Source organism: Numenius arquata, chromosome 10 (genome assembly GCF_964106895.1).
Source record: "Numenius arquata chromosome 10, bNumArq3.hap1.1, whole genome shotgun sequence".
In the NCBI taxonomy this organism is placed as follows: Eukaryota; Metazoa; Chordata; class Aves; order Charadriiformes; family Scolopacidae; genus Numenius; species Numenius arquata.
This window is the reverse complement of record NC_133585.1, coordinates 45,149,861-45,166,044: the sequence shown is the minus strand read 5'-3', so window position 1 is coordinate 45,166,044 and position 16,184 is coordinate 45,149,861. Positions and strand designations below refer to the sequence as shown.

General features: G+C 41.3%; 1 protein-coding gene across 4 annotated transcripts in view; it reads right to left on the bottom strand.

Annotated features, from left to right (window-relative positions):
* Positions 1–15,718, bottom strand: part of DCUN1D4 (defective in cullin neddylation 1 domain containing 4) — a 38,429-nt gene extending 22,711 nt beyond the window's left edge. Inside the window, exons 1-3 of one of the 4 annotated variants that reach the window (XM_074154230.1) lie at positions 15,591–15,718; positions 5,845–5,915; positions 4,838–4,877 (exon numbers count right to left, since the gene is read on the bottom strand). In XM_074154230.1, the coding sequence (XP_074010331.1) occupies positions 4,838–4,877; positions 5,845–5,915; positions 15,591–15,615 (136 nt within the window). In that variant the 5' untranslated portion in view covers positions 15,616–15,718. The remainder of the gene's footprint in view (positions 1–4,837; positions 4,878–5,844; positions 5,916–15,590) is intronic. The other 3 variants (XM_074154229.1, XM_074154231.1, XM_074154232.1) reach the window with 3 other exon arrangements.
* Positions 15,719–16,184: the final 466 nt, after the last annotated feature.

The following is a 16,184-nucleotide window of genomic DNA, read 5'->3' as shown; positions in this document are numbered from 1 at the left end:
GAAAAGAAAAATGCAAGGCCTCTGTGAAAAAAGCAGCATAGCAAAAGACAAAAATAAAATAAATAAAAGTAAAAACGAAACAGTTATAGAACAGGAAAATAATTTTGTCAGACCTGCAACTCATACAAACCAAAGAATTTAACCCAAGAATTCCTGCTTGAAGTCTTTTCCTCAATAAATGATAGGACATTTTTAGGAAGATTGCTCAACTTGCTTTGAAGGCTTAAACTGGTAATAGACTTCACCATAACTCAATTTCTCCAGTGACTCATATGAAAAACTTGTTCCCTTTTCTTGGTTTGAATGTATCTAGTTGCAGCTCTCAAACTGACAGAAAAGGGAAGAAAAGACATAGCTCGGAAACTGGGAAGTAGCTATTAAATGCACACGTACACCCTCCTCACACACAAATACACACAGACACCAGGTGGACAAATATACGGTACACGCTTTCAGAGATTTAACTTCTTAATAACTGAGGTTTGGACCAAGCCTTCACTATGTTTTAACCTCTGAATGATCTCTAAACTACTAAAAAACACAGTATAAGAATGTTACTTTAAAAGCATTTCCTTTTGTTACCAGAATCAGTATACTGGATTTGACGGGCAGTTATAATTTCCCTCTAACAAACTCTCAAAGTTAAACCAGCAGAATATTTTTATTTTTTATATCTACCTTCCCTATACAGAGCTTTCTAATTCTGAATGTAATTTCTAGGTCTAGCCTTTCACAACTAATTACACACTTCTCAAAGGTCTGACCATCTGCAAACAAACATGCTGCTCCCTCTGACTTCATGCAAAGTTTGACAGGAACTTTACTTACCAAGTGCAGCTTCTCTGATGTGATTATCTTCAAAGTTTCTTACTCCTGGGTCTCAACTCAAGACTGGCAGAACCCTCCTAGTTCTCACTGTTTTTTTGACACTTGAAGCTAGCATTTGCAAGGTAGAGTCTCCAAATGGCTGCTGAATAGGCCACCATCAGCCAAAAGCCTGCCGAGTATAAATGTTGTTTGCCAAACGTTCTATTCAGTACTTCCAAATTTGCAGGAGACAAAGCTACCAAAGAGAAATAGCAGCTCAAGAGCTAAAATTCACCCTAAGAAATTTAAAACGATATGCAAGATAATCACCACAAGGGAGGGACACTCCTAGAATAGCAACAAAACCAGAATAAAAAAGAAAAAACAGAGGTCAATAAATAAGAATTCTATAAGCTGTGTCCCTACAGAAGTGATTTACAGACATGTAATTTTCACCTTCTCTCTAGATAATGCCTGTGAATAATCCTGCTCTCCTCTGATGCTTAAGTAGAGGGATGTTTCAAAGGAAAAAATAATTAGAAACTGTGAATGCTGAAGCAATTGGAAAGATACAGCTGCTCACTTAACGATACAACAAGACCACCACAAGCACAGTTAACAATCACCATTTTACAGATACAAGATGAGAAAACTACGATACTCATCAAAACATCAAATGACTTGCAATCTTGTTGTAAAAGGAAAAATCATCTTCTCTATCTTGAATTCCACACTACGGAATTGCTTTAGTCTCAAGTGTGTTTTCTTCTCTAAAACAACAAAAAAATAGTAGAGGCAAAAGTAATTTCCCCACACACACACAAGCTGGAAGAACAGCAATGAAGCTTGGGTTTTGTTGAAGACATCACCTTGTTCTTTTAAACGAGCCAAGTGACGACAGGAAGTGTACTTTTACTTTAGAGACATTTTAGTCCGGATAGGTAAGTCAGTCACAATTTGGTAGGTAAGTCAATCACCAAATCATGACTTTAAGCTATTAACAAGTTGCTAGATTTGTACTTATGACACAAAAACAACTATTATTTCAAATTCTAGAGAGAGAGTTTTCCAAGTTAATGCATATACATACTAGAAGAAAAAGACATTGTTTACGGAATCTGAATGCCTGCTTTTCTTACCCCTACAAACAGCTGAAAAGGCAAAGGCCCATCACGCATTTACAACCTACCTTATTGTTCAGATATATATGCACACTGAATGCTAACACATTTTATGAGGCTGTAATCATTACAGGTGACTGGAATTTTGAAGCGAGGTCCATCTTAGCTCCCAAATCACTGAAGGAATTTTAAAACTGCCACCCTCTAGCTCTTAGATATTTACAGTCTGGTTCCAGAAAAAAAATCTGGCTAATACATAGAAAAGATATAATTTGCTTAAAATAATTTAGCTGTCCAGGACATTTATTGTTAGGTCAGAAACAACTGCTTTGAAATAAGTGTAATATTTGAAATAAATGTAATATGCATTAAGAGCCCATTATAAATATTAACCTAAAATTGAAATACTCAGATTTTTTTAATTAGCTTTTAGCAATCTCAACCAAATTTAGATATGCATTTATTAATTCATCTCAAAAGCAGGGCCCACAATGTCATAACATTAACCAGGACAGTTATGTCAGAAAACAAATAGTAATCTTGAAGGATAAGGCTTGCTCCCAAAGATCCAGAATATAAAAAAAATAAATAAATAAATTTACAAAAAAAACCACCAAACCTCAAAACTAAAAAAATCATCTTTAGATGGGTTTGTTGACACTCAAAGAATCTTTTGCAACAGAGTTATTAACATGACTTTCAAATTAGTTCTGGATATAGAATCTCAAACTCACAGCATCTATGCAGTTCTATAAACTGCATAATAAAATAAATAGGTTTTGACACTTCTTACTATGCAGTCAGTAATACTGGAAAATACAAGTTCCAAAAATTTAAGCACATCGAAATCAAACAATTTGCAAAAGTAATCTTTTTTAGATGTACGCAAGGGTCTCCAGTAAGATGTTTCAGAAGTGTCAAGTCCCCTACAAAATGGACACGGCAGACTTCACTGTACTATGCTCACGATGGCCAAAATACCTCCGTGCATGTGTATTTGTCCTCACATGAGGAAAACCAAGCACACATTTCAACTGTATTTGCCTGGAAGTTATGCAAACGTCGGGGCTCCATCTTCTTCTACAAGGAGACATAAAACAGGGCAGAAGCATAAGAAATACTGGAATGAAATCTGAAGGTAAGGAGCCTTCCAGGATCAACCTCTGCTTTCGGTTCTCATTTCATATTTGTTTCTGGTTTGAGAGGTTCTTTTACAACTATCATGAAAAATTACACTCTTTACTGGGATTTTGTGCCCAAACTCATTTGATGGGCACGTTTAAGCTTTTGAAACAGCTTAATTCCAACACCACAATGCAGGCAACAGGATAACCATGAGTGTCAGTATAAAGCGGTTCATCAAAACCAGTAACATGCTCAAACACCTTCCGATAGAGATAGTAGGAGCTCTGAGGCTAATTTCTTATACTGAGCTTTATGGCAGAAGTGCTAGGCAAGAGATACCTTAAGCACGCCTGTTCTTATTGATAGATTTGTGACAGAAGGGAACTACCTCAATGCTTCACAACAGCTTTTTGTGATCAAAAGTAAACAAAGATTACAGAATGTATTTTCATACATGAAAACAGTATGTGTCTGTGTTTAGTTTTGAGCATCTGGATCACAAAGGGGAAAATTCCAAGTGTCCATCAGAAGATGGGAGAGGACATCGGTTCTAACACCACACAATAAAACATCTAACTGTCTTGAATTACCTGCCTCAGCCTCTTTTGCAGAGGTTTTTCATTTACATGATCAGCTAATTTCAAGTATCGAACCACTGACCACACCAAAGAAAAATATTTGATAGAAGCCCTTTGTGGCTAGGGTAAGATAGTTCAACCATGAAACGAAGTCACCTGTCACAGTGTGGAGGAGGGCACATAAGCCCTAAGCGAGCTCTGTCCCATCCCAAACAACGCAGTCCTGTGCATCTCTTCTCATTGCTCTAGGCTAAGAGTGTGCTAGATTTACAAGCAAGTCCCAGAAATCTCCAGGAGAAGCTGACAGCTCTCTCCACTTTCTTAAGCGCTCAAGGTAACATCAGCAAACGCAGCCAGCACCTCAAGATAGAGAAAAAAAACTTTGAGACAGATGGTAGGACAGATATGGTCAGTTTTAAAGAACAGTTCTTCTGAGTGATCAGGGCTTGAAGCCAGTAAGTTATTTTCCTTCCTTCTTAGGTATCATGCCTGAAACACAGAAAGGAAGGAAGAAAAAGAAATCAAGGAAGACGCCAGCTCACAAGTAACAAGCGCAAAAGGAGGTAACGAATGTTGCGAGACATCAAGTCACAAAGCACAACTCCTGATGAATCAAGGATGGCAGCAGGCTAGTACCAGGCACATGAGATGAAGGCCTCGAGAAATGATGACATTTTCTTGAACAGAAAACAGATCTGGACTAATAAATAGCCCGTGGACAATGACTGAAAATCTGCACAAGGAACAGGAAGAACCTGCATCAAAAGCACTGCAGGAAAAAGCTGGGTTGTTGGAACACAGCATTTACACTCGGTCACAGGCACCACAACAGCCACCAGAGCTCTTGCTTCTGCTCGGTTCTCACCAACGCTCTCTCAAGAGTCAAAACACCGTAAGAACATGGATGTTCTGCTAGCCTAAAGGGTTGAGTCCAAGGAGTGAGAGAAATCTTTCATGAAGTCTTCTAAAGTACTTATGCTAAGAAACAGTGAAACGACAGATAGTGCCGAAACCTGTGCAAGTCCTTCACAAATGGATAAAGGCATGAGCATCTATTGTGAAGATAACTTTAAAAAATCCTGGCACTTGTTTTCTGAATCTCCTTTAGCTTTCTAAAATATAATTTGCTGTGACGTTAGGAAGACTTCTTTGATGAAGCATGTTTAAATTGTTTCAATCTATTTCTGCTACATCCCTATTAAATACCTGTCTGGCGATCGTCTTGACCAACGTCCTCGGTCAGATTCTGCAAGAGAGTAGGAATGATACGGTTAAACAAGATGATGACCTTCTTTGTTCAGTAATTATTTTAACCTTTATTTGATATCAATATTAATCTTAATTACTTAAGGAGCACCTAGCTAAGACTGCAAAGCCTTTGTGTTTTCAGTTCATATTTATGTAAAAAGTGACCCTTGCAAATTTATCTAAAAAGTTCAAGGATATTCTTTAAATAATTTGAAAAAATATATTTTTTTAATCAAAACCATAATAAAACTATGTTTCAAGAATGGAAATAACTATCCATTGGATGGGGAATTTTGCATTGTTGATTGAACAATGCCATTAACAGATGCAGCATTAGAAATAATGAATTTACCATTTACCACAGAAATGGCTTTGCTAAAGGATAAATGCATATACATGTTCTAAAGAAAACTGATTAAAACCCAATTGAAATCTTGGAAACGAGTTACCCCCTTTTTTAGGCAGTGTCTTTTCCACTAAATTTGCAGGGTACAAAGAGAAGCCATATCGGCATTTCCAGCTATGGCTGCAACACAACCAAACCAATAGCAAAGCAAACAAGCAGGGACAGTCTTCAAAAAAAATCCTCTTTCCCTCTTCGCATGGTTCTAAGAGGAGAGCTTGCTCATTCAATGTTTTCCACAAGAACTGTAAGAAATTGGATAACGATGCTGATTACCATTATTTGATATATCTAGGAAAGCTTCTTCTATGGACTCAACATCTAAACCCAAGGTTAGAGAGAACACTGCTCAAACTCTGCTCTGATCCCTGGAGTATAATCTTTCACCTTTTCCTAACACTGCTTATCTCTTTAACGGATTCAAAACCAACAGCCTCTCATACAAAACGGCAGTGACAGGTTGCTTTTTTTTTTAAAGTGTAATCACTTAATGATTTCAATCCCAAAACATTCTGGACTAAAGTCCTAGCTATTCTGTTGAGAGAAAATGGCAAGTCATTACCAGCCTATTGAGGGTGTGGTAAATCTTGTGAATATTTGCCAGTGTTGATAGGTGAGAATTCAGTTGAAAATCTAGAGAGGAAAAAAAAAAAAAAAAAAAAAGAAAAAGTTTTAAACACTCTGGTTTCCAGCTGTAGCAATACAAGATCTTCATGTGTTCTGGACATTTAATAAAATCACCACACAGCTATGAAATAAAAGCCATCTCAACACGTTTTCAGCATCAACATTTTCAACATCGAGTAGAATCAGTAAGTTAAATCTGCAAAAGATAACCTATATACATTTTTCTTAAGCCATGCATGACCCTCAGCAAAACAGAACTACAGCTAAATATAAAATTATATTAAAAAAGTAAAAAGAATAAATATTTACAACTTTCTCCTTTTAAATTGGGAACCGTTATAATTTCCATGCTACCCAGTCCTTCTGTTCCATCTATTCCAAAACCAATTTAAGTACCATGTAACATTCTAAAAATGCTAGCTTTTTAAAAAGGATAATTTTAATACAACACACACACTTGCCTTTATACTAATTTCCTTGCAGAAGTAAGTTACTGGAATGCACTCACACAGTTGAAACATGACTTTTGTATAATGAACCAAACGTCACAATACAGCAGCTGCTAAAACCACAGCAAATAAAACCAAAAATAAAATATTCTGACACTTCATGAAAGAAGCCATAACATAGATGTTAACTTTGCTTCCATGCTCCAAAAATAAAACACTTGACTTTGCTTCGGTTGCAAAAAAGTTGCAAAACTAATTTTTCGCTATTCTCTTAAATCCCCTATTTTTGCTAGAAACGTGTTGAGGACAAGACTGGAAAATAAGTAATTTACAAAAAAGATCAACTGTGATCCAGCCAGAGAGCACACAAACCAAGGAGAACCTCAGAAGCTGGACACAGACCAGCTGACAGGGATCAAAGACAGCCAACTACTATACAATATTTCCATTTAAACGAAAAGTAAATTAGCTATCCCATTAGAACTTGTGTGCAAAACCACTCTAATTAAATAGAGACATGTACTACATAAGCAGCAAAGTATTTCAAGCAAAATTCTTCCGTACTTGAAAAGCTGTATGTGCCCAGTGTCACTGCCCAGTTAATGCATTAGAGCATTTCTGATGCAAGACATTTAATTTGGCTTTGCTCAGTAGCTGATGCTTGTACAAGATACAAGTAAGGTCAAAAACATAACTCCTACATTTCCATTCCTACCATTTCAAATGAAAAATACACTGAAGATGACCGAGAATCAAAGGATAAACAAAAGTCATCATTAAATATCAGATCCCCAAATCAGTGAACCACACTGCTATTAAGTTAAAAAGTGGATCTGAAGGAACTGCCTGCTGTAATTCTACTTGTCATACACATTGTTATGGAATTCTCTTGTCACATTGAATAAAAAAAAATTCAAAAGATACCTTTAGGAATCATACAATCCATTTATTATGTTTGCTACAGAGTATCATTTCACTAATTGCTACCTATGTCTTAATCCACCACCACAGCAATTCAAATTCTGCATTTCCAACTTTAGATAGACTTATCCATATAAAGACACAATCCAAATCTTCTCACCAAGATATGATAACAAGATCTTGCATCCTGAACAGGGTGCAAGATTTTCTGCTGCATTAAGAGCTCAATTAAGTTCCATTTTTGCTAGTCAAAAGATACTAAGCAGAACCTTTCGGCAAAAAAAACAACCCAGAGTTGGGTTTGCCAACCTTCAATTCAACATAAAGTGGGGGGACGGCAGGACACACCATATAAAAACCATTATGAGAAGGGCAAGATTAAAAGGTAAGATTTATTTTGTTACCTGCCAGATCAGACTAAGCGTTCTGGAATATGAGTTTTAAAATTTCCCTTGTTGCTCAGCCTAAAATCTACAAAGAACATGAGTCCTCGGAGAAAACACTTATACCTGGAAACAAGAAGCTGAAAACACTGAGCAAATATTTTATTCTAAACTAACATTAAAAAATAATTTTAGATAGCAATCTTAAAAACAAGAGAAAAAAATATTTTAAAATTATGATTATATATATTAGGTGTCGCCTTTGAAATAAAACATTCCCAGGCACTTCAAAACACATAATTCATACCAGTATGTTTCGCACATCCACTGGAAATATCCTTACAATTTTACGCTGTTACTTCAAAAGTAGGTTACATAATTCCGATGGACTCGGAGGGGTTACACAAATAAATTTTACAGCTCTTACACAACAAGCATCACACCTTAGTTCCACAAAGACTGGTTTATCCACAGGAATACTGAGGACCAGAGTCCAAAGTTTTCTCTCTTCCACAGGGGAAGCTTGCAAAGCAGGGATATTATCCAAAACCGAAAACAGCCTTCTTTTATAGCAACTGTTATAAAAGTAAACGTGAGCAGTAGCCAATGAATTAGGGAACTTAAATTACAGCTCAGGTCACCATGTTTGCTCTATCTATATTGCAACGAAAATCTCGGAAAATCTTGAAAAGGTGAAAAAAAATATTATTTTTTGGATTCTGTTTCTTCAGAAATATATCCTGTGCTCAAATAACACCATCTTGAAAATTAGCAAAGGGACAATGGCGTAGCCAACACGAGACAAGCAAGTGATTCAACATCTGGCTGCAACTGTGCACTCCGGGAAGACGCTCTCCCCCTCCACCTCCCTGACTTCCACGTTGGGGTACAGGGCTCCAAGCGGTGCCTGCCTGACCCCCGCGCTCAGCCCACTACCCCAGGGATCTGATCCGCAAAAAAAAAATCTAAACAAACCAACCCTGCCAGCTCAGCTGTCTGAACCAGGTCACCAAGGAGATGTAACACTAGAGAAGCAGAGTTAGAGCGAGAAACAGCAAAGGTCCTCCCAAAGTTCCTCCCAAAATAGTCTCTTGTGGCAGCAGCAATGTGTTAAATCAACCCAACTGTCCATCCAAGCCCCGCTACGAGAAGAGTGATACAGCACATGAAGCTAAACGCTCAGCAGCTGGTTGCATGAACTTTACACGAAGAAAGCACAAGCATGTGTGAAGCTATTTTTCACCTGAATACAAGAATTTCAAAGCACATGAACCGGTCTCAAAATATTTTGTTTTTTTTCCTTCAGAAAAAAAAAAAAAAGTATATATATAATATGTATATATAAGTGTGTATGTATACATATATATATACATACTTGTATGTGTGTGTATATATATAACATACAAGTACCACACAGTTTATTGACCTGGGATCAGAAGAAGGAAACCTGCTTGCTTCGTGAATACTGAAAAGAGATGTGCTGGAATGTTTGCTAAGACTTTAAGAGGTGTATGTCAAACCAGTGTCGGTTTTTTTCTTTAAAAAAAGAAAAAAATTTTGTTCTTTTGTTCTTTGTGTCATTTTGTTCTTTACATTATTTTTCATGCAGATGGAAGCTTATCTTTAGCAAGTACTGAAGCAATGGAAATTCCAAATGGCACTAAATACTTTGCAAGAATTCTGAATGTAGTGGCTAAAAAAAAAAAAAAAAAAAAAAAATCTGAGTAAAGTAATTGCAAATCCAGAATCTGAACACATACGCCAGAGCCAACCTGATATCATGGAATTTAAACCTTGGCTGCAGTTTATCATTAACACTTGATGTTAAGTGTAGAAGTCTGGGTTAGTCCATTAGTCACGGTCATATACAATTCAAAAGTAAAAAGAAAACAGTTTTAAAATAACTTTAAAAATAATATAGATGAAGGTTTACACTATGGACCTGACAGTTATGAAGAAACAAAAGAAACACCAGCCAGTTGGGCTTGCTTCCATTACAAACCAGACAAAAATCGTTCTACACCCCCTCATTAAGACAAATATATGAAATACAATGAACAAACAGAAAACTCAATATATCTTAAATATAAACGATATGATACAGGTGAACTGACCTTGGATACTCTTACTTTCCTATCTGAAATGAAAAAACTTCAAAGGCCAAGTCCAATTTCTTTTTTATCAGAGGCAACGATATGTTGCCAAACTATTAAAATGAATCCACAAATGAATAATAAAAAGACATTACTTCTGCCTATGCGCCTACTCACACATAGGCATGTACCTGCCTGAACAAAAACTTTAACTTAGTTCCTGCTGTCCAAATTATAACTTTAAAGCTTGGACAAAACACAGCTACAGGGTGCACTACAATCTACTAAAAATCTAGTAAAAAAAAATTAACAGCAGTACTAAACCAGATCAGCAGCTGACCCCAAGTTTCCTTTAAAAGCTTCTAGATTATTTTTCTGAGTAAACAGAAAATCTATACAAAATCTCACAGTAATAGCAGGTCTAAAAATATTTCTCCTAGACAGACATGCCATATAAATGCTATAGATAGAACTCTATATTAAAAATTAAGTATGGAAGTAGTCATAGTAATAAAAATTACTGCTAAGATACATCTGACAGTACAAATATCATGGGTAATTTTCTGTAGCCTTCTTAAAAAAAAAAATTAGACAGAAAACACACAGTAGGCATACTCACTCCTGAAAACTAAAATGGAATGTTTATGCTTTTACTTTTATTTAATTGGTCTCTTCGGTTTCAAATAACAGAACTGGGGAAAACTTGTAGTAGTACTGGAAACAATAGTTCGAAGTACTGTCCTTCTTAATCAGTTTTAGATAAACTTTACTTATCCAAAAAAAAAAAAAAAAAAGTGTCATTTAATCTTCTATGAACTACATCAATTCATGCTCAGTAGTCTACTTATGCAATTATCCTAACAGTAAGACAATTTATATTGATTAATGAACTTAGAAGTTCAGATGTGAAAGCTACATTTGGTGAAAGCCTTCAGTACTTATGTTTGGGAAGCAGAATTTTTAATCTCATCCATTACTAAATGCAGAAAACAAAAGGAAAACGTGCATCAGTTTTATTTTCATGTACACAAAAACATCACAACACCCCTGAAAACTGGGATTCCCCAAGGGCAGTGCAGAGCAGCCAGGAGCTGACTCTGCGTCACTGTCAAAGCCAGGATTAGGAATTCATTTCCGAGGTGGCTGTAGCTGAAGTGACACCCTTTAGTGGGGACAGCCCCTGCAGAAGAGACTCTCCCAGTCCGTGACACCAGGGCAAGCGTGTGGCGGAGAAGAACTGGCTGGAAAGTTGGGTCTCCCTTGATTTGGTGGGGTTGAACATCGGGCATGGTTCAGAAAGTACGGAAAACAGAAGTGAATTCCAGCCTGCACAGGAAGGACATGCAGTTAAACGGGAAGAGAAGTGGGATGATCCATCCCAGCTTGAGGAGCAGCAGGACCCAGCCACTAGAGCTAAAGACAGGGTGCAGCAGGAGGTTTCTCCTGCACACCTGCACACACAGGACCCCACCAAGCTCACAGCTACTGATGACACCAGCTGCATCCAAACCCACAGCTGCAAATTTGTGTACATTTTCCAAACATAACAGCCTAAAATATTCTGAAGCAAATCACAGAGTGATTTTTAAGCTATTAAAAACAAACAAACAAACAAACCGACCAACTACAAAACACCTGAACAACAAAATGTGGTTGGAATAACAACACACTGAAACCCACTTATTTTGAGGTAAACATTCACATTCAATTCTAACATAATCACTCAATTTATCTGCAACAAAATATTTTAAAATTACTGCATGCTACATAGACGGGAAAAACATTAATCTTTCCCCCCCCCATAGGAACAAATCCTTATTCTACTTTGGTATTTAAAAAGTACCCTGATCTGAAGGCTTGTTTACAAAAAGAGCTACTGCAGTTTAAAGCTCACGGAGGATTTTAGAGCAATTTAAGCAGTGCAAAAGTTGTGTAACGCTTTAGCGTGAATGCATTTCCATTTACCTTAAATTGACTCTGAACAAACAAGAGCTATGCTAACATATGCTGCAGCAACACAGAGGATAAAACCCCTGCACGCTGCCTCATGGGGGCTTTTAGGGTGTGTTCTGGTTTGGGGGGGGGTTCGTTGGGTGCTTTCTGTTTTGTTTTTTTTTTTTTTATAGAGAAGACCTAAGTGCATTTCTGGTGCAAAACGTTTGTTTCTGTTGCTGCAAACACCACCTGGGTACTTACTAAATGTATTTGATAAGCATTCCTAATGGAGACTCTTGCCAGAATATAATAAAGCTGGAGTGACCAGCTGTAGTTGGAAAAGAATGAGTAAAAGCAGTGGATAATTATAGCTAATTTAAATCTATTTCCAAAGCATGTATTAGCAAATCAAACAGCATTTCAGTGATTCCATCTGACTCGGACTGTGAACAGACATTCTTTTGGTCTCCAATTCAAGAACTCAGGATTGAGCTACAAAGCATTTAATGCAAAACCTAATTTTACACCCATTTAATGCAAAGCGTTCACCCAGTCTAACTCTTACTCTACCATCAAATTAATTCCAAAAAGCGTCAGTGAGTAAGTTTTGCATCATTGGCTGCTATGGCCTGAGAGTCGTTTGCCAGCACTACTCTTAACTCCATGCCAGATTAGGTGTCATCTCTCACCCTACAAAGGGCATAAAGCTAATAAAAACTTTGTCTCTCGTGCTCTAGCTAATTCAGCAGAAATGCAACCCCGCCAAGTACGCGCTACAGGGTGTCGAGCACGGTGCGGATCCCGTATCCATCACCAGGGCTCTGCAGCAGCCCAGGAACGGCGATGCCAGGCAAAAGCCAAAAGTTAGACACACACCAACCCCTGCCAGCAGCACAGCTCAGGGGCACATTCCCTAACCCACCGCGGGCAAAAAACCCAACCCTGTCAGTTGAGACTGTTTAAGTGGCAAGAGCTAACCCAGACCCGTTTGACTGAGTGGATTAGAGGGTGCTCTTACAAACCATTTCACCAGTTCAGCCAGGGAAGCGGTAATCTACATCTAATGGGCAGTAATGAGCAGCTGCAGTAGACAGTCCCACAGTCTGTGCAGCCACACATCTGCATCAAGTGACACAGAAGCATGTCACACCAGCTGGTTCCCGAGGGCCACCTGAAGCCTTGTAGCTGTAACAACATATATATATATATTTAATACACATCCACAACTATCTATATACACAACTATATATATATATAAAAAACACAGAGCAAACTGGTAATTATTTCTACTTCTTTATGAGCCCAAAGTAGAAATTGTGTTTAACCTCAGACGTATGATCTTAAATAAAACAACTTAATTGGATAGTGTAAGAAAAACGCTGGCACATTTAAAACAAGGGTTCTGCTTAAAGTCTTTGTTAGTAGTCTTAGTTACTGTAGAAGAAATAACCACACTATTAAATGCTCTAATATTTAAATTGGATACAAGAGTTGCACATTTTCATGGGATGTACTGTACTTCCTCATGCAATGCTTTTTGGCAAGCACAGGACAGACAAATTAAGCAAGCTTTCCTCTTCTGCTTGAAGACACAAACAAAACTAGGAAATAATGCTCTGAAAAAGCCCAAAGTCTTTGTTTATGATATTCCAAAGTAAGGGGGCAAAAAAAGTAAAGAAAATACAGGATTAATAATTCACTTAAAGTTAGCACAACAAACTACTCAGAAAAAGAAATTAAATCAAGTGCTGTAATTACACAAATGAAATCTCATCCTGAAACAAAAGAACGAAGAGAAGCAGTGAAAGGAAGACTGTTCACTCGCCCAACTCAACTTACTGCACGGCTTTGCACAGGGAAGACATTTCCAATTTTAGCTATTGGACTTGCAAGAAACTTTTAAGCAAACGTTTGCAACAGAAAAAAGGAAAGTCGATGTTTCTCATGTAATGTGAAATATATTCAGTATCAGAAAGCAGACTGAGCAAAAATGTATTGACAGTAATATCGTAAGAGCAGGTAAGAATCCAAGAAGGATCAAAAAGAAGGCTCAAAACAAATGTTCAGTCAAGAAAAAATCATAAGCCAACTTCTGCACGTGTAAAGACACGCTATGAACACTTCTTGTTTCAGGTGTTTAAATCAACGAGGAAAAAAACAACTACTGTGAAGCTATAGGTAATGAAGTTAGTTAATTTAAGAAAACATTCCTATTTAAAATAAAATACATATAAGGCCATGAACTACCAAAAAAAAAAAGAAGAAAAAAGTATTGAGGTGGAAGATTCAGTCATTCCATGGGACATTTTTAAAGAGAAGCCAGTAACAGCTGAATGCTGAGGAACAGTACTCTTCTTGTTTTCTGCAGAGAAATTAAATAATAATTTCAAAAAATCACTACATAGCCTTAATATCCTGTATGAGGGAGCACTGGAATATTTGTAACTGTAGCTTACGTGTGTGCATAATGAAGACCTGCACCTTTTTTTTGGACAGGGCACATGACAAAAGACACTGAACAGAAGGCATTTTCTAGAATAATTATCCTTCCAACACGAGGCAGTTATTTGGGCTGTAATGGCAGCTTTCACCCCCAACATCTAACGGTCCCGAAACATAAAGGTAAAATAAACCAGAACCACTAAAGAAATTATATAACCTTATTAGTTAAGAGCCTTTACCAGGCTGCCCCTGTCCAATCTCTCATTTTGAGAAACACGGGAGGATACAGGAAAATCCAGGCCTTACGCAGCGTTTCTGCCCGTAATTGCTTCCAGGACTCCGTCCAAAAGTGGGACCGTCATTCATTAACGCGCAACCAAAGCTTCCATTTCCATTATTATCTCCCCCACACGCAAGTTCTGCAGTAACGGAGCATCTGGCTGGTTTCACGGGGGGGGGAGGTGGGGGGGGGTGGGGAGGTGGTCCTGCCGGGCCGGCTCGGTGCCGGGGGTGACAGCCTCACCTCGCCTCCCCGGCGGGCGGGGACGGGGCCTGCCACCGCACCCCCACCGCCACCCCACGCAGCTATGGACCTCCCTCCCCCTGCCCCCCACGCCCGGCAACCTGCCCACAGCACACGCGAGAAAAAGCTCCCCCAGAACGGGCGGCGTGCCTCTCCCTTCACCCCCGCCCCGCCGCGGCCCAGCGGCCTTGCCCCGGTTCCCCCCCCGGGGGCTCCCCGCCGCCGGCGGGGCAACGGTGTCGCGACTCGCCGCACAACAAACCCCCCCCCCCGCAGTGCCTGCTGGGATTGGTAGTCCCTCACCCCCCCCGCCCACAGCCCGGCGCCCGCAGGAGAGACTCCACCTCCCACAATGCCCCGCGGCCCCTATTCCCCTTCACAGCCCGGTTCTCCCGCACCGGCCCGGCGGAATCCGCTAAATCAGCCGCCACCCCCCTACGCTCCCACACCCCCCCCGCCTCCATCCCGGGCAGCCAGCCCGCCGGGAGGCGAGGCCACCCGCCCTCCCCTCGGGCAGCCCCGGCTCCCCCACCCCTACTGAGGGCCGGTCGCGGCCTCCCCCACTCGCAATAGCCGGGTCGGGGGAAACTGCGTCACACCCTCCCGGCGCCCCCGGCCCCTGCCGCTCCCCGACCCCCCATCGGCCGCCCCACCCTGACACCGGCCCCTCCCGCCAACACCGCCGGGGGAGGCTGCCGAGGGCCGCGGGGACCCCCGCCCCCCGGTACCGCCTCTCTCCCCGCCGGTTCCCCACCCGCAGGCAGGCCCGGCGCCCGTCACCGGCAGCCTCGGCAGTGCGTTTGGGCGAGCCTCCTGGGTGAGGGGCAGGAGGAGCCGCCCCCAACCCGGCAACGGAGAGGCCAGGCTTGCGGCGGCGGGGGGTCGCCGGTGGGCGGGCGGGCGGGAAGGCGCGGCCCGGCTCCGCCGCTACTCACTGACAGCGGCGGCATCCGAGTGCATTTTCGTGCAGCGCACACACCGCCCGGCCCGGCCCGGCTGCCGCTGCCCCGCTCCCAATCACGGAGCCCAAGCACGGACACCTCCCGCCCCGCCCACCCGCCGCGCCCATTGGCTCGGGCTGCCCCCAGAGGACGCGCGTCCCGCTCTCCTACTGCGGGAGGCTCCTGCCATTCACCCTCGGCCTGCCCCGCACCGCCCTCCGGCCTCCTATTGGCCCCAAGGCCGAGCCGACCCCGCCCCCCTTCGCTCTGACTGGGCTTTGCCGCTGCCAGTTTTCCCTGGCCTTGAAAGCGCGTGCAAGGAACACCACTTTGTGTCACCCGTGGCTCCGATTGGCTACGGAAGCCCAGGGCCGCGCCCACGCCCGGATACCATTGGAGGAGCGGAGAGGAGGGCGGGGCCACCGGGGCTGACCCGCCCCGCGGAGGGCAGGCGGCCGGGAGGGAAGCGCCCCGCTGCCGGCCCCGGCGTTCCGGCCCCGCAGCGCGGGCGCCGGCGGCAGCGTGGCGTCCCCGCCTACGCCCTCAGGAGATGGTCGTCAGCCTCGGTCCCCAGCTCAGCGCTTCGCG